The 22,342-nt window shown below is 43.0% G+C and overlaps 1 protein-coding gene across 2 annotated transcripts in view; it reads right to left on the bottom strand.

Moving 5' to 3' along the window:
* LOC142813939 (CRISP/Allergen/PR-1-like) overlaps nucleotides 1-18,066 on the bottom strand; it is a 36,936-nt gene extending 18,870 nt beyond the window's left edge. Inside the window, exons 1-5 of one of the 2 annotated variants that reach the window (XM_075891891.1) lie at nucleotides 17,843-18,066; nucleotides 6,200-6,382; nucleotides 2,874-3,008; nucleotides 2,147-2,234; nucleotides 654-823 (exon numbers count right to left, since the gene is read on the bottom strand). In XM_075891891.1, the coding sequence (XP_075748006.1) occupies nucleotides 654-823; nucleotides 2,147-2,234; nucleotides 2,874-3,008; nucleotides 6,200-6,382; nucleotides 17,843-17,848 (582 nt within the window). In that variant the 5' untranslated portion in view covers nucleotides 17,849-18,066. Of the gene's footprint in view, nucleotides 1-653; nucleotides 824-2,146; nucleotides 2,235-2,873; nucleotides 3,009-6,199; nucleotides 6,383-11,219; nucleotides 11,588-17,842 lie in introns of those variants that run through there. The other variant, XM_075891892.1, reaches the window with a different exon arrangement.
* Between the last annotated feature and the right edge of the window lie 4,276 nt (nucleotides 18,067-22,342).

Below are 22,342 nucleotides of genomic sequence, written 5' to 3'. Positions count from 1 at the left end.
AGAAGAAGAAGAAGAAGAAGAAGTTTATTCGTAAGGTTCTGGGACAGGGGGCCATCATGAGGTCGTACAGTGGAGCCTCGAACCCATGGGCTTCACTGGCCAAGGCCGCCTAAACTGATCGCCAAATTTAGATACCACACACACACACACACACACACACACACACACACACACACACACACACACACACACACACACACACACACACACACACACACACACACACACACACACACACACACACACACGCACGCACACACACACACACACGCACGCACGCACGCACGCACGCACGCACACACACACACACACACACACACACACACACACACACACACACACACACACACAAATTCTTCGACATTTTGGTCGAAGAATTTTCTCACACGTTTCGTATGATCAGTGCCTGTACCTGAGTAAAATGTACCTGAGTAAACACACACACACACACACACACACACACACACACACACACACACACACACACACACACACACACACACACACATACTATATATATGTTGCATTTCCTTGTGAATATATATGCATTGATGTTAGGTGTCAAATTATTTTTCTCAATAGATAATAAGTAATCTGACAAACATTTTGGTCGAAGAATTTTCTCACACGTTTCGTATGATCAGTGCCTGTACCTGAGTAAAATGGCCGCTGTCTTGTACAGTTCGAAATGAGTCAACTTCGTTGGGATTGAACAACTTGTACTCGTCGAACCAGCCTTTGACGACGTTCGCCCAGTTGGTCGGTTTCAGTCGCAGCGAGGATGAGTAATGGAGAAACATGTTTTGTCCCGCTGAAAACCTGGCTGAGGGGAAAACGAAGATAACGTTTTTATTCTGCACCAACATTACGACTATTTAAGTACGCTCGTGTCGTTGATATTCATTCATTGCTGCAGCTGCATACGGAGTGCTAAAATACTTTCAGCAGACAGTCAACCGAGAGCCCCTGCATCGGGAGTTCCAGTATTGCTCTACGAACGTTCTTTAAGAGTGACCGACAGAAAAAAAGCCTTCAATTGATAGCGTACTTGTCTCGTGCGTTAAATTTACACTATTCAATGCACCCATTACTTGTATTCTCAGCCAATTTTCAGACATTGAATCTATCCAATTGCTTCTAGCGTCTACCTGTCTGGTATAAAGGTACTAAATGTGCTTAGTTTTCTACACACTGCTCTTCATATAAGTTTTGCTGCTAATTAGACACGTTTATTTTTGGCACGGGGATTGTTGTACTCACTTGCAGTCACACAAGCCTAGCGCACTTTAGAGCATTGTGATCAGGAACACCCGATTAACTATCAAGAACCAGTGCATAATTATGAATTCACTCTGCGAATTAACGTAATTAAGAATAAATAAACAAATAAATAATAAACAAATAAATAAATAAACAAATAAATAAATCAACACAATATTGTACTTGTGGTTTACCTACCAAGAGACGGACAGAAAGAAAAAAAAAACAAGAGACACTGACACCGCATGGGAGACAGCGATCAATCCAAGAGAAGCTCTCCAGAGCTACGTCGAAAAAAAGCTGGGTGTCGTCTGGCTGTTTTGACAGAGTACGCGTAGGGTAAATTGATGGTGTACCACTCGTTCAAATACGTACAAAGCAAAATTAAACTTACGTTCTGAACAAGAGCTGCCGCTGTGTCACATTGGCCATCACGTCGTACTGCTAAGCAACATCAGTTATGAGTTCAGTTTTGATAATTAGTCTGCATTATGTGATGTAGGTCAAATGTGGAAACAGGCATAGGTGAAAGTTAAAAAAAAGGGGGGGAGAGACAAGATTTATCCAGTTTCCCCGCTTGCGGTACCCAAAGTGCAATAAACGGTCGCTAGACCCACCATAGAAAACTTGGTGGCTTTATAGAGCGCGCATTATGAGCTTGAGTTTCCGACAACCCTTGGGAAAACTTTCAGTTGGCTGATGAACGTAAGGAGACGTGTTATGTCAGATTGATTCAGGCACATAAGCTGCGTGAGTAAAAGTTGTAACGCGCCAGTTGCTATAGCTATCTGATCCACAGTGGTGAATGGGGACCACGTTGAACACTTGCTTTTAATGTGAAACCTAATGAAACGCGTTGGCGCCACATAAGAAACCCCGAACTTACAAACCCTTCGGCAGGAGTAGCAGTCGTGGTGGAATCGGCACTGCTTCGCGTGCGCCTGAGCCACTGCAGCAAGCTCACTGTCCCAGACCTGCGTCAGCCATTGAATTGACAATTTAAAAGCCATGATGAAACATTATGGAACGAATACGTAACATGGCGGAAAAAACTTATTCATTTCGATATAGAACAGCAAGTGATTCAGTCGGTTTCGTTAAATGGCTACATCATGTACGAGCAATGCGATGTTCCGTGGCATGTAACTTAAGATGAGCGAAATAAGTTAGTTTTCAATTTATTCAAGTCGACTTCGTGCGTAACGTTAACGCCGTTAGTAATTAGTTTAGCAGAACGATATAGTGGGCTGATGCTTTAACGCGCTAAAGCTGAATTGGAAGTTTGTTAGTATTTCGCTCCATTACAGGTGATCCCTGGTGGTTGTGACGTTTATCAATTTAATGCACCCAAGTTACACGTGCATAGTGCTGCGTAATTATTTTTGCTATAGTGTGGAACACCAGCTTATGAGATGAGTGAACATAGTTTTATGTTTATTGGTCCCGTACTATTTGGTCTTCGGTAATATATTAAGATGTATTGGCAGCCCATCTCTTGAGACAGGAATTAGCTCATCTTATTGTAAGTGTATGTGCGCAATAGGCCTTGTGCTCTCGAAGGCTGCCTGACACAGTAATTAATTGTGCAGAATAAGATGCGCAACAAAGCTTACTAGCTCCATCATATTGGCAGCAGGCGGAAATCCGGGAACCTTGCCCGTGGCGACGTACTGCCGGTATTTATTGTGTGCAGTCATTATTTCCTGGATTTCTTGCTTCGTCACACCGGCTGAAGCTATCGAGCAGTCCTGTTGGAAAGAGAGTGACATTTTAAACGATATTGTATGACCTGCTTGAATATAGAAACGTAATATGGGACCCATTTACTGCTAATATCATCAATAAACTGGAAAGAGTGCAAAGTACAGCAGTCAGGTTTATCATAAAGCAATATGGTATTACGTCTGTTACTGAACCGATGGGACGGAATTTATGGACGCTGTCAGATGGAAACGAAATTGCACGCCCTCATATTGTGCTTAAATTTGTCAAAGGCGAATTAAAAAGCAACACTCATGAATGCGTCGCACTTTCTTCAGGCTATGCCACAAGACGCAGAAATTCGTTCACGTTACTTCTTTTTCAAACGAAAAACAATATTTTCAAGTATTCATTTTCTCCTCACTCGGTATTTATTTATTTATTTATTTTAATACCTCAAGGGCCTCCGCAGTGGAGGCATTACATGAAGGGTGGTACAAAAGATACACTTGGTACGAGCATACAAAGGTGTTACGAGCTCCATGATTACAAAATAAATACACAAACGTTGGGTCAAGAACTTGTACAAAAATGTAAAATTCAGTGGACACATGAGCTGGAAATAGCAATCATAAACGCGAAGTGCATCAAAGAAAGAAACAGCACCAATACATCACACAATCCCAGGCGCTGTAAGCGACGACTTGAACTGTTCAAGGTTTCTTAATTGGACCACGTAATCTGGAATATGGTTCCATTCCTTTGTAGTGCGTATAAAAAATGACTGCGCAAATGTGTTCTTACGGGGACGAGGGTATGTTACTTGTAGTTAATTATTGCTGCGGCTCGATACATGCGGTTTCGGCATAAGTGTTGGGTGATAAAGAATGATAAAACCGGTGAAATAATGTCAGTCTCGAAAACTTCCGGCGTTGGCTGAGGGGAGGAAGTGCTAGGCGTGATATCAGGTCTGTGACACTAATAAACGATGAGTAGTCCGAGAAAGTGAATCTAACGGCGTGGTTTTGAATTGTTTCAATGCTATCCGTCAGGTACTTCTGATGCGGATCCCATATGGCGGCTGCATACTCTAATTTTGGGTGGATTAGGGTTTTATAGGCCAGTAGTTTTAAGTGAGGAGGAGCAAGTTTCATAGTACGCTGCAAATACCCAAGAGATGTAGTAGCGCAAGCGGTTAATTTCTTTATGAGGACGGTCCAGGAGAGAACATTCGCGATATGAACACCTAAGTACTTATAAGACTTTGCGAATTGTAAAGACGACCCTGATAGAGTGTAATTAAAAGTTAGCGGACTCGCGTGTCGTAAAAAAGACATTAATTTGCACTTGGAAACCTTTAATGACATTTGCCAACTTTTACCCCACTTTTCAATAGTTTTTAAATCATATTGCAACGTAAGTTCGTCTTGGTTACAAGTAATTTTGGCATACAGCACACAATAAACTGCAAAAAGACGTATGTTGTTAGTAATGTCGGATATAAGTAATGTTAGTAATGTCGGATGTCATTGATATAAATAAGAAACAGCAGTGGGCCAAGTAACCTACCTTGTGGCACGCCGGAAAGAACAGGGGTTGTGTTAGATTGCGCGGCATTTACTACGACAAATTGCTTTCTTGTTCTGAGGAAGTTTTCTATCCAGTTGAATGCAAATGAATCTATATTGAGCAGTGATAGTTTGTACGCTAGACGGCGATGGGGTACCTTGTCGAACGCTTTTTCGAAATCGAGAGAAATTACGTCTGTTTGGATATTGCTGTCGAGATTATTGCTGTAAATCATGGGTGAAAACGGCAAGTTATGTTTCGCACGATAGCCCTTTACGAAACCCGTGCTGTGCGATGGAAATGAAGTTATTGCGCTCAAGGTGGTTTATGATATTCATGAAAATTATATGTTCCATAATTTTTGATTGAACGGAAGTAATTGAGGTGAAGCGATTGTTAAAAGGTGGTGATCTGTTACCACTTTTGTAGGTGGGAACAATTTTCCTTAGTTTCCGTTTAGTGGGAACACTGATAGATGACAAGGATTGAGCGAAAACCAAGGAAAAAATGGCACTGACAGGAAATTTAACATTTTTCAGAATTTTGGAGTTTATTTCGTCCGGTGCGGTGGCGGACGATAGTTTCATATTTTCAACTATGTGAAGAATTCCGCCGGGCGTGATTGAAATCGGGGGCATCGGTTCGGAAATTACTGGATATGAGGAGAAGGAGGGGTTCACATCGGCTTCTGTTGTGAACACTGAAGAAAATGCCTTGTTCAGTGTGACAGCAGTGTCACTATCGGTTAGTTAACTATTCTTGTCGTCATAGAGTGTTATCCTGATTGGGGGAGATGGGTTGACAGCTTTCCAAAATTGCTTGTGGTTATTTTTTAACATATTTGTTAGTGTTATCTCGAAGAAGTTTCGTTTACAGCGCGAATGGTTTCTGAAAGCTTCTTTACTGCATTCTGGTATGCTTGCCACGTGGGTTGATCATTTCTTGCCTTTGCTTTCCCAAACAATCTTTTCTTTCTACTTATTTTCTCTTTAATTAAGTTAGAGAACCATGGCGCTGACTGCTTGTTTTGAATGGATACTGTTGGAACATACTTATCAGTTAATTCTTGCCTTTTATCCGAAAACAGCCTCCAATTTCGTTCTACTGAGCGGTTGCAATAACCTTGCTCGAAAGAAGTATAGAATTCGTCCAGTTCAGTGGTGAATCTTTCATAGTTGCCTTTTTCATAAAGCTTTACTTGCTTTCTCTTCGGTTTTTCCGTCTGAAGTGATGATTGGGAAATTGCCAAGATAACTTTATGATCACTAATTTCTTTTCGGTAATGAACTGCCACACACACACACACACACACACACACACACACACACACACACACACACACACACACACACACACACACACACACACACACACACACACACACACACACACACACACACACACACACACACACACACACACACACACACACACACACACACGCACGCACGCACGCACGCACGCACACACACACACACACACACACACACACACACACACACACACACACACACATATATATATATATATATACATGGTATTATTTTTTGCATTGTTTTTTGATATGTACTTGTGTCAATACACCCTGCTATGGACCTTACTCGGGGTTAACAGTATTCCAAATAAATAAATAAATAAATAAATTTACTCCTAAAACTTTTACTCTCACCTGGCGGTGCGGTAGACATATCGTATGTCGTGGTGAAAATTTGCGGTACTTGTCGTTGCAGTGGTATGCCCAACATTGTCCCCAGAGTAGCAGGCAGTGTAATGAGAAGTGAACAGCAAGCGGCGTCCTGATGGAAGAGCCACCTCCTTTGACACGTGGTGCCATTGGCACAACTTTCTGGATCTACAACAGACGAATATTTATTCATAGGCCAGTAGATGATATCATCAGAAAGCGAGACATGTTAATCCTATCTGCTCAACAAATATCGCTTTATCAGATACTCATGTGGTATCCAGGATACACGTTTACACAGATGGCTCAAGTATTCCATCAGTTTAAACATCAGTATTTACTATACCACAGCTCAATAGTTGATAATAGTTTAAATTTTGTCGCACGACGTTATGCACAACAGCTGAGCTCTTCGCTATTCTGTATTTCATTAGGTTTCTAGACTCGGCCACATACGCGAGAAAAGGGATACATTTCATCAATTCACACGCCACATTAACATCCCTCTCTAGTACAAACACGACAGCAATTAGTGATAGTATGACATACGCAACATTTGAAAAGCTCACTAAAGCAAGCCAAGCAGCAACATGAGATCAAATTCAAGTGGATACTTGGCCAATGCAACATTCCTGGTAACACAGCTGCCGGTGAAGGGGCACGACAAGCATATAGTAAAGTTGTTATTGTTTCTTTACCAATCTTGAAAAATGAATTACGTAGTGTTATAAAGGCTACAACTTTTCCAATGAGCAAAAATTTTTGGTTTGAAAAAGTACAAAGAGATGTGATTTATATTATATTGAACCATTCATTGAATGCAAAATTACGCTAGCATTAGATAGAATGATGGAAACACTTATTCCCTGGTCAAGGCTATCACATGCAAAAAAAAAAGTATTTTTACACACACTTTGGCTGAACTGAAACACTTGAATGTGAATGTGGGTGTGTAAATAAAGACGTATATTACCTTCTCATAGAGTGCCCACATCATGACACGCCGAGACGCCATCTCAAATCTAAACTGTTGACATTAGACCGCAGACCGTTCAGTATCTAGAAACTTTTGGGCCCGTGGCCTAGCGGAGCGTTACAAACGTACACTTCGAAAGCGTTAAAGCTTTTTCGGAAAACAGAGGAACCGCTGACAAGTGCTCAGAAACAATGAACTTTCATTTGCGTAACACATGTCGTACTTATTATGCGCAGTATTATATGACACCCATCATATATGAGTGCGCAGACGTGCATGACGTATCGACTGTTATGTACACTTGCGCGAATACATCCCCAGAAGGACCAGACGTGTCCGCTGCTATTTTGTTCCGGTTGGATTGAATGTTAACTAGATACATTTTTAGAGACATTTCTCATTTCCTTATGTTTTTGTTGGTATTGTTTGATATGCGTGGTGCGTATTTGTGTGTTTTTGCATATGTGTGCTCGATTGTTCTATTTCCCATGTACTGCTCTTTATTTTCCCTTTAATATGTGTATTCAACACTCGATCGAGAGCTAATAAGTAGCTGGTTCCTTAATTGCGCGCTAACATTTCCTTAGGTTTCACATCATTAAAAAATCATAGGTACAGCTTTATGGATATGCAAGAGGTGAAGATTTAACCAAGAGGCGTACCAGCAACCGAACAGGCAGCCATTTCATTTTTCATAATGCCTCAGATCATGAATTTTATTTAGAAATGCTTACTTTCAAAATGGTCTGGTAGCGAATGTTGAAAATAAAAGACGCTGTGCGTTGCGAACGACGCTCAAGTGATCTTTCCGTAACGTCACTAACATGTACGCATCGTAGTTTTGTTGCATGTGCCGAGCACAGCAACCGTAATATAATCTTTCACTTTTTGAAAAAGCAACACTTTTTGCTGTCACTGCAATGGATCGCGCCTTCTTACTTTTCAGCTGCAGTGTTACACACACGAGGATGATGGAGGAACTCTCTAACAGGGCAACAGCGCGTCGTGATCCACCCATAAATGTCGTCGCGTTTAGAATATATTTTATTTAGTGATGCGCTCCGGACAAAAACCAGCTTCACATCATAGAACAATACTTTGGAAAATGAAAATGCACAAATGTAATCGACAAAAAAATTAATGGAAGCCCATGCAAGCCGGACATCTGTCCTTGACAGCTTGTCTGAACACTTTGGACGGATGAATGGAAGAAAAAACAAACTTACGAAACATAAGAATTTAAACTGACAAATAATGAAGCTTTAATGACAAAGATTTTGCGCCAGAAATTTAGTCAAAGTCTATCATTGTGATGGCAAACTGGGCTATAATTAGGAGTATGTAGCAGGATATAGTTGATATATTTGTGTTAACTATTTTGTAATCAAGGAAGTTACGTTCTTGTTCGAGTGGAATTGGCTTACCAAGAAATTACCTCACCGAGCAAGTAGTCAATGTCTATCGTAGCCAGGTGCACTGTAACTAAATTAATTATACCATTCCAGCCATCAGCCCTCTGTAGGTCCAAGTGAGCTAATCCATTTTTTCTCGTGATCATCAGTATTCAGTTTTCTTGCTTTTCACCTTCAGGTAACTTGGCTATGTGACAAGCAACAACGTCATGTCGAGATAAACGTGACTGAGAAAGTGGTTATTTTCATTTTCCTCAATAACGACATATGTTCATAGGGCGTGAGTAGCCGAGATATTGACAAGGGTTCAGGCTATAACAAGTTGATCCCAACGCAGTCCCGCATACGATACCGTAAGTCACTCCACGCGCCTCATTTCTTTCGCTTGTAAAGTTCCACCACTCTATTTGCATACGCAGCGGTGAAAAACGTGACCGCGGCATGCAGAATTGCTGAACGCATGTAAACGGCTGCACGAAGTCGCCAAGAAACGAGAGAAGTTTCGTAAACTTGATTCGCTTGGATGTATGCAAGCAAATGCGTTCACGCTTCTCAGTGGCCAAGACACGAATAGCACGCGCATCAGAAAGCGCGTCGGGGATCAATGGTTGCCTACGCATATGCTTTACGCTGTAGCGTGACGCCCTAAAGAAACACAAAGTAAAAGGGCGTTTAGTTAACCATGATGAGTGGTAACGGGAAGGAAAGTCATGGCTTTGGTTACAGCAGAATCCAATCCCAGCTTCTTTTTCATGATGAGTTTTTTATGCTATGTTACATAATGTGGTCAGTATAGTTCTTGCTTGCACCACAAACGGGGAGATTGCGTAAACTATTGGCTTTCGACACCACCAAGGTTCAGACAGAAAGAGAGTAGCAGCAAACTGTGAACCGCTTATTCTTAAGTTGTAAGAGCTTCACGTATGAAGTCTTTGTAAAATGCAGCAACGTCCTATCAACCACGCAGGATAACGCTGACAAAGAATGTGATATTGTAGGCATTTATTGTATGCCTCATCCTGATTTGATATGTACGTCGCGTGAAGAAAGAGCTTCATGCGGCAGACGTGAACAACTTCAGTGCTGGAGTAACGGCGGTTCGTTGGCATGACAATTGGCGTCACGTGAAAGTTGACAGGTGAAGTCTGCTCCGAAACTACGTATGTGCCAATTAACCGAGGCTGAGACTTGTCGCACAATATGTACATATTTCCTGTCTTGAAAATAGAGCTTCTTGCTTATTGTGTACGTTTCCTTTGTGCGTCCTTCCCACGCACCATTCATGGCATTTGTAAAGTTCCACTTTTTGGTACTGCGTTCATTTGTCTCGGCATTTCTCTTCTGAACAAATTTCTCACGAAATTTCGGCATCTTCGTCGGCATCACGTCGCTCCTTCCTTAGTCAAGAAAGGGAAAACACTGTGTGCTTAAACTGTACGCTTTCAACAGACGTGTCCAAGCAATGCTTGTAGTGTGCTACATTGATCGCACTAACAAATTTAAACATTTTAGATTTCGACTCAATCATAGGAGGAAGGAAAAGGAGAGAAAGGAAAGGCAGGGATGTTGACCAGTCTAGAAGGACCGGTATGGTACCCTGCACCGGGAAAAAAGATGGGACACTTTTGAAGATGGAGAAAGAGTGAAGGGGACAACACGTACACAGAAAGTCACACACCTCACAGTCATGACAACGCCATTAGTTCATAAGCCACTGGTGTAGGTCTGACGTCCTCAAGAAGTTGAGCACTGCCTTCGTCACCTTCGGCAGTGATGACCACTCAGGACGACATTGCGAAAGGATTTCTGGCGTCATTGGTCTGTGGTCTCTGCAAGCTCGAGCGACTGCGAGTGATTTTCTCTGTGCATTGTAGCGATGACAGTCGCAGAAGGGGCACGTCTTCTGCTGCTGTCTTCTCGCTGTAGAAAACCTTGTTGGTGGTAATGCTGCAAAGACATTTCGGAACTCGGAAGGGCGAATGCTATGTGCTTGTGATTTATAGAGCATGGTGCGTGTCATTGCACCGGCCTGCAATGTCACCTTACAAGACTCGTACATCTCAAATCACGAGCGCAGCCTGTCATCAGCCATATTATCATTAGCTATGTGTTAGTGCAGGGAGACTCACTATTCATCGAGTTTATAACTTGTGGCGTGTCCCTCTTGCCGCATTCCTCAATTAACAGTGTTCCCTTCTTCTGTGAGATGGGGCTTTCATTAGGGCACCCTAGAGACTTTGGCATCGTTTGCGGAAGCAGAAATACTGGTACACATGACATGATTCTCAGTCTCCTTACATCTCCTACCACCTCAACACGGGTTGCAGTGATAGAAGATGGGCACCAAAACTAACGTCGCAGAAGCGTAAACGTGCAACATTTGTCATTCGTACTCAACTCTGGCGGCGGAAAAACTCAGCGTGGCGGTGCGCAGGTTTTCTCTGCTGTGGGCGCAACTGATAAGCAACGGCTTGGAGGCTTTCTTGCGGACACGCGACGCTTCACCTCTAGCATAAAGGGCTTCGCTCTTCAAATAACGTGTGAAACTCCCTACTAAGAACAGCCCATTTTGCTTCTCCGAAGCTCCCATTCAGGCATATCGAGTAGATCCACTTACCTCTAGATCCGCTCCACGCGGGGCTCCAGGATACACAAAGCTCACTTCTTCCTCAATTTCCAAGACCAATTCTACCAAGCGAGAGACCCTTTTGCTCACGGTCTTCAAGAAAGGAGCTCAGATAGCCATCCCGCAACAAAAGTGTCACTGGATGTCTCGGGCAAAAGGGTGGCGGCGGCTTGTCTAAGCTACTGCGGGCAGAACTGTAGATCATGGGTCGGTTTCACCCAAAAAATAATAAAAAAAAGCGATGGTCAGTAGATTCAGGACACCATTGGCCGCGCCAAGTTGTCCACTGTATGGGCGACGAATTCGCTGGCGGAAACACAATGAATCTCGCGCCGTGTACCAATCACAACAAAAGTGAGGGGAGGGGGAGGGACTACCGCAAAGGCTGACCACCCTCACCCAGATCAGTCCAGCGCGATGCGGCACGCACTCGTGGTCGCACCGCGACGGAGTCGAGCGGAAACACGTGCCCCCCGAAATGATTGGCGTGCGTCGACAACGCCTCAGCTGCGCGCTGTTCTTCTTCTTTTCTTTTTATGCCAGCGAGCTTGCTTGACTGAGCTCGTGGCGGGGGAGAGGCCCCGAGGTGTCAGGACCACCTGTTCTGCGGCGTGCGCCGGAAAGAACAAGCGGTGAGGGAGAAAGCGATGCCGCTTCCTGGAATGGGACCGGCACTCTCTGGCCGAGCATGCCTCGCCGCCTTAAGTGAGTGAATGAATGGCTGACTGGTGCCGCTTCTCAAATTGACCTGACCAAGAATCAAGCACACATACACACTTGGCTGTCTGATCTTTTTTTTTTTTCTTGACGGCTGTGCTTGATTCATGGTGTTTAGCTTCTCTAAGTGATGCAATGGTGACGGGGTTTTGGGACAACTTGAATTCCGCGGGTTTCTTTTTTCTTTATTAGCTTGCGCTTAAAGAGTTGTATACACGAGCATTTCAATTATTTTTTAAAAGTCAACACATTAGGAACGCTGAGGTCAGGAACGGAAACTAAAAATATAATATACTTGAAAGGACGTTCAGCTCGTACAGCTTTTACTCCACCGATCTCAACCTTGCAAATAAATCTGAAATTCATGCCCATAAATTCCCCTTCGAAGTCAGTATGCTTCCTTATAGTGTTTCATTTCGGTGGAATGGTACTTTGAGTAACATGACATTCTTCGTTTCGCCACACGTGACGTGTTGTCTGGCTTGCCGCCTGCTCTTGGACTTTCCATTTCGATCTTCATAGCTATTTGCAAAATCCTAATTGGAGCGTTCCTAACTTTCAGTGGACCGACGACCACTGGTATAGTTCGCCTCTTTGTGTGGAACATGCGTGTTTGTTGACGCTCTGAAAGAATAGACGATATTCATGGTCATACAAAGTTCTACTGCAAGAATTGCTGACTGCGTGCTCAGAAAATTATTTTTTTAGTGGTTACTTGTGAAAAGTTCTTTCTGGTTTAAAACTACCTTTTGTATTCATTGTTAAGTTAATGTATTAATATCGCGACGCTGTTATGGCACGCAGGTACCTTTCGCAAAGATCGGCAATTTTTTCGTTATGGCCTACTTCATGTCTTTTTAGAATGTTGGACAAGCTGAACGACTTGTTGACAGACGTGACGTTATCAATATTCATATGGAGATGAAGTGAAAGAAGATCAAGACCTGGAGAAGACCCAGCAGCCAATCCCATGCATTGGGTATGAACCCTGAGAGGAGGAGATAAATAAGAAGAAGGCCCAGCAGCTACACCAGGTACACACAAAATCTATTTACAGAGAAGGATGGTAAAAAGAATCAGCATGGCTGACCATCACACTCAAGCACCAGTCGGCTTCTCTATCTTTTCTTCCTGCTTGATATCCGCAACAATATTGTACCTATTTCTCTAACAATGGTGCTAAGCCCTTATCTTTGTGGGTTTTTCATTATTTTTCACATAATAGACATTATGCTTGTATAATACCTATATATCGGACTTAGAAATAGCATGAAGCACGTTTCACCAAAATATGATTATTAGTTTACGTTGAAAAAGTGGAACGTATGTGTTCCATTGACCCATGAGGTGTCTTTGAAAAAAAAAAAAAGTGGGGCACCTGTCCCATTGTCTCACGAGGGAACCAAGCTGTAACTCATTTGGCAACTTTATAGCACGAAAACGACCGATACAAGCGCTACAGAGGGACACTTCGAAAACTGCAAAGAAAAAAAAAATTTGTGGGGTACCTTATTTCCAGATGTGGTACACAATCTGCGCCTCTGCCTGTTGGATTCAGCCCAGTGGCTCTGTCTGAGGTTTTCGCATACATCAACCACATTAGCTTCTTTCTGTGTCTGGTTGGTGTATATAAGGACAAACACCTCAGTTGCGCCTGAATTTCTGCCCATATATCAAATTGTGCTAATGAACCTTAGTAAGTAATATTGACGCGATGTCACTGAATGCATTGAAACCTGTAAGTGCGTTTACATCTGCTGCTTTAGATTCGTGAACTATAGGACTTGGCATAGGACGGAGCCATAGGACTTGGCTTAACAATTCATTTTATTTATTTATTTATTTAACACATACTGCGGACCACACTTTGGTCCAAGCAAGAGGGCATGGTGTAATGCAAAGAGAAATACAATACACGCAAAACATTCTACACGCAAGTACTAATACACGCAAGTACTACATTCGATTGTCTGGTTCCAGTCTGAAATGGTGCGTGGAAAAAATGAAAATTTGAACGTGTCCGTTCTCGCGAAGTACGGAGTTAGTGCATTTGGTTGGCGATGTCTTGTCGGTCTTGTGTTTAATGAAGAAAGAAAAGGGGTTGGATCAAGGGAAAGTTTGCGATTATCTAAAAGAGACAGAAAATCAAGGCAGGACTTCTTTCTACGATCCTGAAGGGAAGGAACATTATTAGCTAGCATTAGGTCTGTGGGGGAGTCCGTTCGCAAAAACCTAGAATAAACAAACCGAATGGCCTTCCGCTGAATCCTTTCAAGTTTTTTAACGTTTTGTTTAGTATGGGGGTCCCACACGATACTCGCATACTCCAGCTTCGGCCTAACGAAAGTGAAATAACTAAGAAGCTTTACGTTTGGAGGGGAATTTCTGAGCTTATATCTTAGGAAGCATAATTTCCGAAAGGCAGACGAGCAAATATTATCTATGTGCATGTTCCATGATAAGTTGTTTGTTAGCGTAACGCCGAGGTACTTATAACTGTCAACCTGTGTGAGAGAAGACGATCCTAATTTATACACGTGTTCACTAGGATTTTTCTTTCTCGTTACAGAGATATACACTTTTTTCCAATTTAATTCCATTCCCCATTCTACACACCACTCCCGCACGTTTTCAATGTTTTTCTCGAGTTTGTTCTGATCATTAGTACATGTGACTTCCCGAAACAAAACACAGTCGTCAGCGAACAATCGAATTTGAACAGTAGGGTCAACAACAGTTACTAAATCGTTAATATACAACAAAAAAAGCAATGGTCCCAAAACACTACCTTGTGGAACCCCAGAGGTGACAGGAAGACACCGAGATTCTTCTTCGTTAATTTTTACAAGCTGTTGGTGGTTGGATAGGTAGGCTGCAATCCAGGAAACAATAATATCCGGAATGTGAATGTTTTTAAGTTTTGCTATTAATTTGTCGTGTGGTACCTTGTTGAAAGCTTTTTTGAAATCTAAAAATATAGCATCAATTTGGCCGTTATTGCCAAGACACGCTGCTAACGAATGAATTATTGTCACCAATTGGGTTGCCGTGGAATAACCTTTTCTAAAACCATGTTGAAAATTCGTTAGTACGGCATTTTCGTCTAGGAATTCAAAAATCTGTTTGGAAGTAATATGTTCAATGATCTCGCAGCATTGAGACGTTAAAGATATCGGACGGTAATTTTGAAAGCTGGACCGGTCACCTTTTTTTAAAACGGGAATAATCATAGCCACCCTCCAGTCACTCGGCAGCTTCCCAGTGGACAAAGAAGTACGAAATATTACTACAAGAAACTTAGCAAGTATTTCGGCATATCTGCGTAAAAAGGCGTTTGGAATCTGGTCTGCACCACATGAAGACTTGGTTTTCAAATTTAACAGCATAGATAGTACACCAGAGTAAGATACAAAGTCAGCGTCATAAATGCCAGGATCTGATATTAACAGTGGATACGTTTGCGCAGGAGAAAACACACTGTGAAAATAATGATTAAAATATTTTGCAATAATTCCAGGGTCAGAAACGAGGTCACCATCGATTTTCATTTCCCTTACAGGCTGCGTTTTGTCAGTAATGTAATGCCAAAACTTATCAGGATCATTTTTTATGAACTTTGGTAGGAGGGTTTGAAAGTAGTGGTCTTTTGAGCAGCGCACTGTGTTTTGCAAAGAATTTTTAATCTCACTGATAACGTCAGACTGTGCCTTCTTGTTCTTTAATCTTTTAAGTTTGTGTTTCAAGTGAATAATTTTTTGTGTTATCCAGGGTGTACACTTGTGAATTTTTTTGCGCTTGCTTGGTATAAAGCTATCAAGGCAGTAATGGCACATGTCCTTGAACCGGTCCCATAGATTGCAAACGTCATCACCATCAAAATTAGCAAGACACATTTCTAGATGGTCAAGTACACATTTGTCATTAGCTCCTGAGTAATCTTTGAAGCGCCATGTCGTCGACCTATCTTGGGAGCTTAACTTGAGAAGGGGTAAAGTAACGCATACTAAGTGGTGGTCAGATATCCCTGGTTCTATTGCAACCAGGCCTGAATAGAATTACTTTTCTTATCTTGTGCATTTAACTTTTCTCATCTTGTGCATTTGTCTTCGCTTTCGCTTCTTGGCTGTCTGAACTATCAATTTCATCATTCTTTCCCTTTGGACCTCAATTTCAGCAACAGCCTTTTAGCCGCAGCTGTTGGTGCAATTGCCACTGCTCTCTTAATGCTACAACAGGATCAAAAAGAACTTGAGGGTGTTTTCAATCACAAATTGCTGTTTGTAACGCAACAATGCCCTGCTAACTTGAAGAAAACAACTGTGCGTGCATGTTTTGTAGTTACACTAAGTGAGAAATCGCTTTATTTTTTGTCAAGTGCACTTTAAACGTGCTTTTTGACCGATATACTGCTCCAGTTTCGAAAGAAAATCCATAGTTGTATGCTAAAGTTACTTCTCTCAAGATCCGCAAAATGAAGGAAATACCATAGGCCTCCAACTTTAGCTATCTTGCACACAATGTTGTGGCACCACCTTTATAAACATTGAGCGTATCGCCAATACCTTGCATCGCAAGTGTGCTTTATATATATATATATATATATATATATATATATATATATATATATATATATATATATATATATATTGCTAATACAATTTAGCAGACAATCATTGAGCTGATGCACTGCAAAGCGGCAAAATGGGACGCATTCGTCCCATTATCACTAAAAGCGTTAAGTGCGGAGCTCTTCAGTGGCCCGTACATTTCTACACTGACATCATCGTCTAATTTCATTCCGCTACACGTCGGCTAAACCACGTAATAGTAATATCTAGGATTTTACGTTTTAAAACCACGTCATAAATATGATAGACGTAGTGGAGGGTACCGGAAGTTTCGACCCTCTGTTGTTCTTTAACGCGCACTGACCTTGCACCGCACACAGACCTGTAGATATAAACCTTCATCGTACTGCGACCACCATGACTGGCATCAAACCTGTGACCTTCGGGCCATCAGCCGAGCACAATAACTGCTGCTCCAACACAGCGAAAGCAAAACCATTCATTCGACTAGATGTACAGTTGTAATTTGTAATTGTTTAGAGTAGTCTGTACTGTTCCTTCTTATTTTTTCCCGTGTTCATTTTTTTTGTTTACTATTTTTTGTTCTGTGGTCTAATGTGAAGATGACAATCTGTATAATTTCTTCCCGCTCCTGTAGGAGCCTGTTAAGGCTTGCAGTATCAATAAAATAAATAAAAAACAATGTGTAGCATAGCCTTGTATAGTATAAGGCTATGCTACACATGTCTAGCAAGGTGGTGCTTAAGGAACGTGAAGGTGAGGAGGAAGGAAAGAAGGAAGGGGTGGAAGGAACGTGAGAGTAAAATGTCTTCTTGAACTGAGTCGCTAGCATGGCACGTAGTAATAGGTTCCAAAGACTACAGTGACGTTCTATTTGGCTAAAAATGCTTGCCCAGAATAGTGAATGAGTGTGATAAAGCCTGTTGCCGTCACAAGAGCACACGCTTCAAGCGCATGCAGGAAGTGGACTCGAAACGGCCTCAAACTGTAAAAGATCCAGTGCACGTCGGAGAGTCCTGCCATCGTTCGCTCCATTGATACCAGACAGAAAAAGTGAAAAAAAGCCCGTATAGCACCCAAAAAATAAATTATCCATGGCACAATCGCAGCTAACTAACGACGTCTCGCAAACGAATGGTGACGCCATCAAATCAGCGGTCACGCTTTCTTTCATCCATCTGGCTCTATATAGCACCGCGATTTGTCCTTTCTAATCACTCCTATTTGTGCAGTCGGCGGCGGCGACTGAGACAGCTTCGAGCAACTCGGCGAGGAAGAACGCGTGCGAGAAAGAAAAGAAAAACCCACTTGCATCTTCACCTTCACGGGTGTGCTCTTTTCTCCCGATGGCTTCCGTCGCCGCTGCGCGTCTGTCGGCACATCAAAAAGCGCGAGACAGAACGGTTAGCTAAACAGCTGACGCCGGGCCGCGTTGCCTTCTCGCGTTCTTTGGATCGTGTGCGCGCAGCCGCACTCGGTCGAGCACATTTTATGCCACCAGCCTGGCCGTACACGATGACCTGCAGGCAGCCCTTGCCTTTGAGCGCGTCGATTTGAGCACGCCGCGGGTGCCGCTCGTCCATCTGCCCCTAACAGCCGGGCTGTTGCAAACATGCCACTAGTCTTTCCAGGGCGCATGAAGGCGTCAGAATGAAGTTGATGATTCAGCAGCGTGGATGTGAGGCGAGGCGCACGTGTTCGCTCGAGACGGGGTCAAGATTGTTGCGCGCCAACCGAGCAAGAGAATCGCTATTAGTGACGTACCCAGCGCTGTTGCTTCTTGTACTACTTTGTTAGTGCTTGTCACTGAATTCGCTTTACATTTGAGTGTCACTTGCGCTTTCCGCAAGTGAAAGTTTTCATAGCATACTTCAATTTTGGTTGTGCATTCACTATATTCTGATTTCGTTAACAAACGGCTGCCTATAACCGGAATTGTTTGTCGAAGTTGGTGGCTGGGAGTACGTCTCCGTCCACATTTAAAGACGCTTTACTTAGCGGGGAAGACCTGATGCCATTGCGAGATAAGTGATTCCGCAAATTTAATAATGTGTTTTGTAATGCGCTCCTCTCTTGAGCCCGCACAATTACGATAATCCTAATAGTTGGCCTGCATTGTAGGGTCCTTAAAGCCGCGTCCTGTCGATTTAGTTCGTACGTCATTGGTCTCCAGGTTTTGGGACGGTGTACCATCGAGATAAAGTTGCAGAGTTTCCAACACAGCCTTAGCGTAGAGAAAGAAACCATTGAGAACCTTCATTAGATAGACGTTGACTAGAGAATATACAAAGAATTTTCGCCGAGGAGTGTGTATTAGACGCGTGGCTTTGAGCATCAGGTTGCTTGGCGTAATTTGGGTGGTATATTATTGAATTTATTCAGGGAAGTATGTCCCAGCAAATTCTTTTGATATCTGATAAGTTTGTCTGTCATTGATTTGTATAATTTAAATAAAAATTACATTCATTGCGCAAACAAGACTGACAAAGCATGGTCTGGCTAGGCAGTAACATCATTAAGGGAACACGGAATGAAACTCAAGGGCACAATAACCTTTATAGTCTCTGGTATTGCATATGACTGACAACACAGAAACACAGGGAAATCTCGAACGCTGGGACGAATTCGCAAACATACAAAAATGTTTTTCGGTAATTATTAGATCATTTTAATAAAAACTGTGGGTTTATGCAGATACTCATGAGTGTACTGCGTCGCGCGCACACGTCTCTGATTGCCCAAGAAGCCTGACATTGAACCGTTGAACATTTGGCGTGTGAATAAATCAGAAGTCACATCATTAAATTGGAGACGTTAGAGGTCGAGCAACTACATCGGCAACCATAATAAAAAAATGTCCATTAACTTTTTACGAGGCAGGTTTCGGAGGGCCATTACGTCGAAATGCTGCACCAGATTTCGTTTAAGTGACTCTTTTTTTTCGCATCCTCAAAATACTGGACAGTTGTTTGACCAAGAGCGTAAGAATATTCAACCAGTTAGATAAAGAGCGAGATAATTGGAATGGCGAAAGGTAGACTCGGTAACCAAGAGATAAATGTGACTTGTAGCCATGCACTGCGGAACGGTGAAGCGGAGAATGAGAAGTACGAAACAGAAGAATGAGAGATAGAATGAGATAAGTTGAAGCGCAAACACTGCGCTTACCAACCAGTCGCAGGGTCAGGAAGTGCAATTGCAAACACACCTGGCAATTACGCCACCGACTTGTCGCGATACGTTTGACCTACCTCGCACAGCAGACGCGCTCGATCAGATGAAAGTACACCGAACAAATGTCACTGGTACGTGGTACCACGGCGTGCGATCAGGCCCTGTCAAATGCTTTCGTATTTACGGCAAATTCCGGCCGCAGCAACCTCTAGCTCGCAAAGCATAGATCACGCGTGTCTGATAAATGATTTTTTTCTTTTTTTGTAGGAAGGAGCAATAAATGCGTGATGCCCATCAGAGTTTATTGTTGCCCGTATGTCTTCCAGCACGTTCAACAGCCATACGTTCACTAAGATGTCACGGTGGCGTTGGCCCGCAGGTGTTCGTTACGCAGAGGTTCTCGTTAGCGTAATGCATAATTTTGAAATCGAATGCGCAAGCTTAAAGGATAGTTTATTATTGTGTGCCTGTCTACGCGAGGAGTATCAGCGCAGGCATGTGGTAACAAAATACTCATCCTCATTGGACGTGAAATCACATCAGTGGTTGCGTCCGGGGCTTTCCTTTGACTGAGCGTGTGGGTGATGAAGTGAATGTGTGCTGAATCTCGTAATGAGGACACTTTTTTCCGTGAGCTCAGATTTGGGTGCACGTTAAAAAAAAAAACCCAGGTGGTCAAAATTTCTGGAGCCCTCCACTACGGTGTCTGATATAGTCATATAGCGGTTTTGGGACGTTGAACACAACATATCAGCCAATCGAGGACACTTCTTTGAAGCAGAAAGCGTGATTGCGGATAAAAGTTTTCGCTAGTGGATACACCATGCGACTATTTTACAGCGTGTGTATTAATGTTGCAAGCGTTCTTGAACAATGTTCCGGCTCTGCACTTTACCCTCATCACATGCGCGATCTCCGTGGCAACCTTGTTTATAAATGCCCGGCAGACATATCAGGCGGTAAACGAGAAATAAAAACTTCAGACGCAGTATCAGCCGGTTAGCAAGCCGTGGCTCCCCGTTTGGGGTTCTCGCAATCCCCCAAAACAAATTTACCACGATAGATTTACCGTATAGCGTGTGCTCAACCGCCGGTAGAAGTGAAGAGTAAAGGTTGCCGCGATTCATGACAGCCGTTGACACGTTACGCCCAAGCACCAAGTGTCAATATGACGGGGGCAGGAGCTTGCGACGTTGAACCGAGTGAGCGCGGCTATGCCAATTAGCTGGAGCGGACACTAAAACAGCACGTCTTGGCCAATTAAGCTGAACACGTATTTCGTTACCAGATGTGATAGCCCTACGACATTTTATTATTTCAGGTAGGTGGGAATGCGCATGCAAAAGTGTTAAGACAAAAAAAAACTTTTTTTCAATGCGCATCTTGCACACGTTTCCCGTTTTGTTCTCTTTATGTATTTTGATAGCAGCTCTAACAAGTGATGATTTTATCACGGGAGGCAAAAAAAGATGTCGCGCTATATTCTGCATATTCCGACGATGATGATGATGATTTGGGGGGTTTAACGTCCCAAAACCACAAGTTGATTATGAGAGATGCCGTAGTGGAGGGCTCCGGAAATTTCGACCACCTGGGGTTCTTTAACGTGCACCCAAATCTGAGTACACGGGCCTACAACATTTCCGCCTCCATCGGAAATGCAGCCACCACAGCCGGGATTTGATCCTGCGACCTGTGGGTCAGCAGCCGAGTACCTTAGCCTCTAGACCACCGTGGCGGGGCCCTGCATATTCCGATGGTACACAGTAGTGCGAGAAACATCACATCGCGAGGCTATTCAAAATGATTCATGCATAACAGCGCACTCCTCAGACTATGACTTGGAGTACTCTCTTGCTAGGCAGTCCTTACGCGCTCACAACAATTCGATCTGCGACACAAAGTTTCGCCCGTAGCTCATCAGCGTCTGAGTAGGTTGGACTTTCAGAAGTTAACGAGCCAGTGGTTAAAACGAAGTGGACCCCACTTTTGCAAAAAATCCACGTTCTTTAGTCTTCGCTCATCAACTGCACCATTGTAACTCGAAGGCCTCTTTTATAAGGACCTTCAATTTACCCTGTTTTGCTGATTCCCTGCAAATGTACCTCCCTCTTTTGCTGCTGAGGCGATTACCTTTAGAGTATACATTTCTTTTTATTGCTCCCCACAGCTTAATCCTTCAATAGCCTTGACTTCGTTTCCCATTCCTTTGTATCTATTCCGTCGATTCAACTAACCACCGGTGCTATTTGTCTTTCTTATGACGTCACTCGCCCAGGTATATTATTTTACCTTGTCAACTAGCATATCGGTTGCCCCTATCTATAATAAGGTCCAGTCATCTGTCTTCTTATCTCTTAATGTCACGCCTGCCAATTTGCCTTTCGTTTTATCATTGTAAGATTATCCTACGTTTGGGGTAACTGTAGTGTTTTGTATGCAAGAAGGGCGCGGCAGTAGTGGCTTGTCGATCATACACTGTCTGCGAATAATTGCACTGTACGGTAAAGGGAAAAATTATTCGGGAACGCGTCATAGCCGTGTGGCGCCCTTCGTTCTTTCTCTTTAGGTAACAGCATCGATTCTCCAGACCAGGTCTTGTCCAAATCTATATTTCCTCTGCAGTGTCATCAG

This window comes from Rhipicephalus microplus, chromosome 4 (genome assembly GCF_043290135.1).
Source record: "Rhipicephalus microplus isolate Deutch F79 chromosome 4, USDA_Rmic, whole genome shotgun sequence".
In the NCBI taxonomy this organism is placed as follows: Eukaryota; Metazoa; Arthropoda; class Arachnida; order Ixodida; family Ixodidae; genus Rhipicephalus; species Rhipicephalus microplus.
Note: the sequence above shows the minus strand (reverse complement) of the source record. Positions and strands in the feature narration are given on the sequence as shown.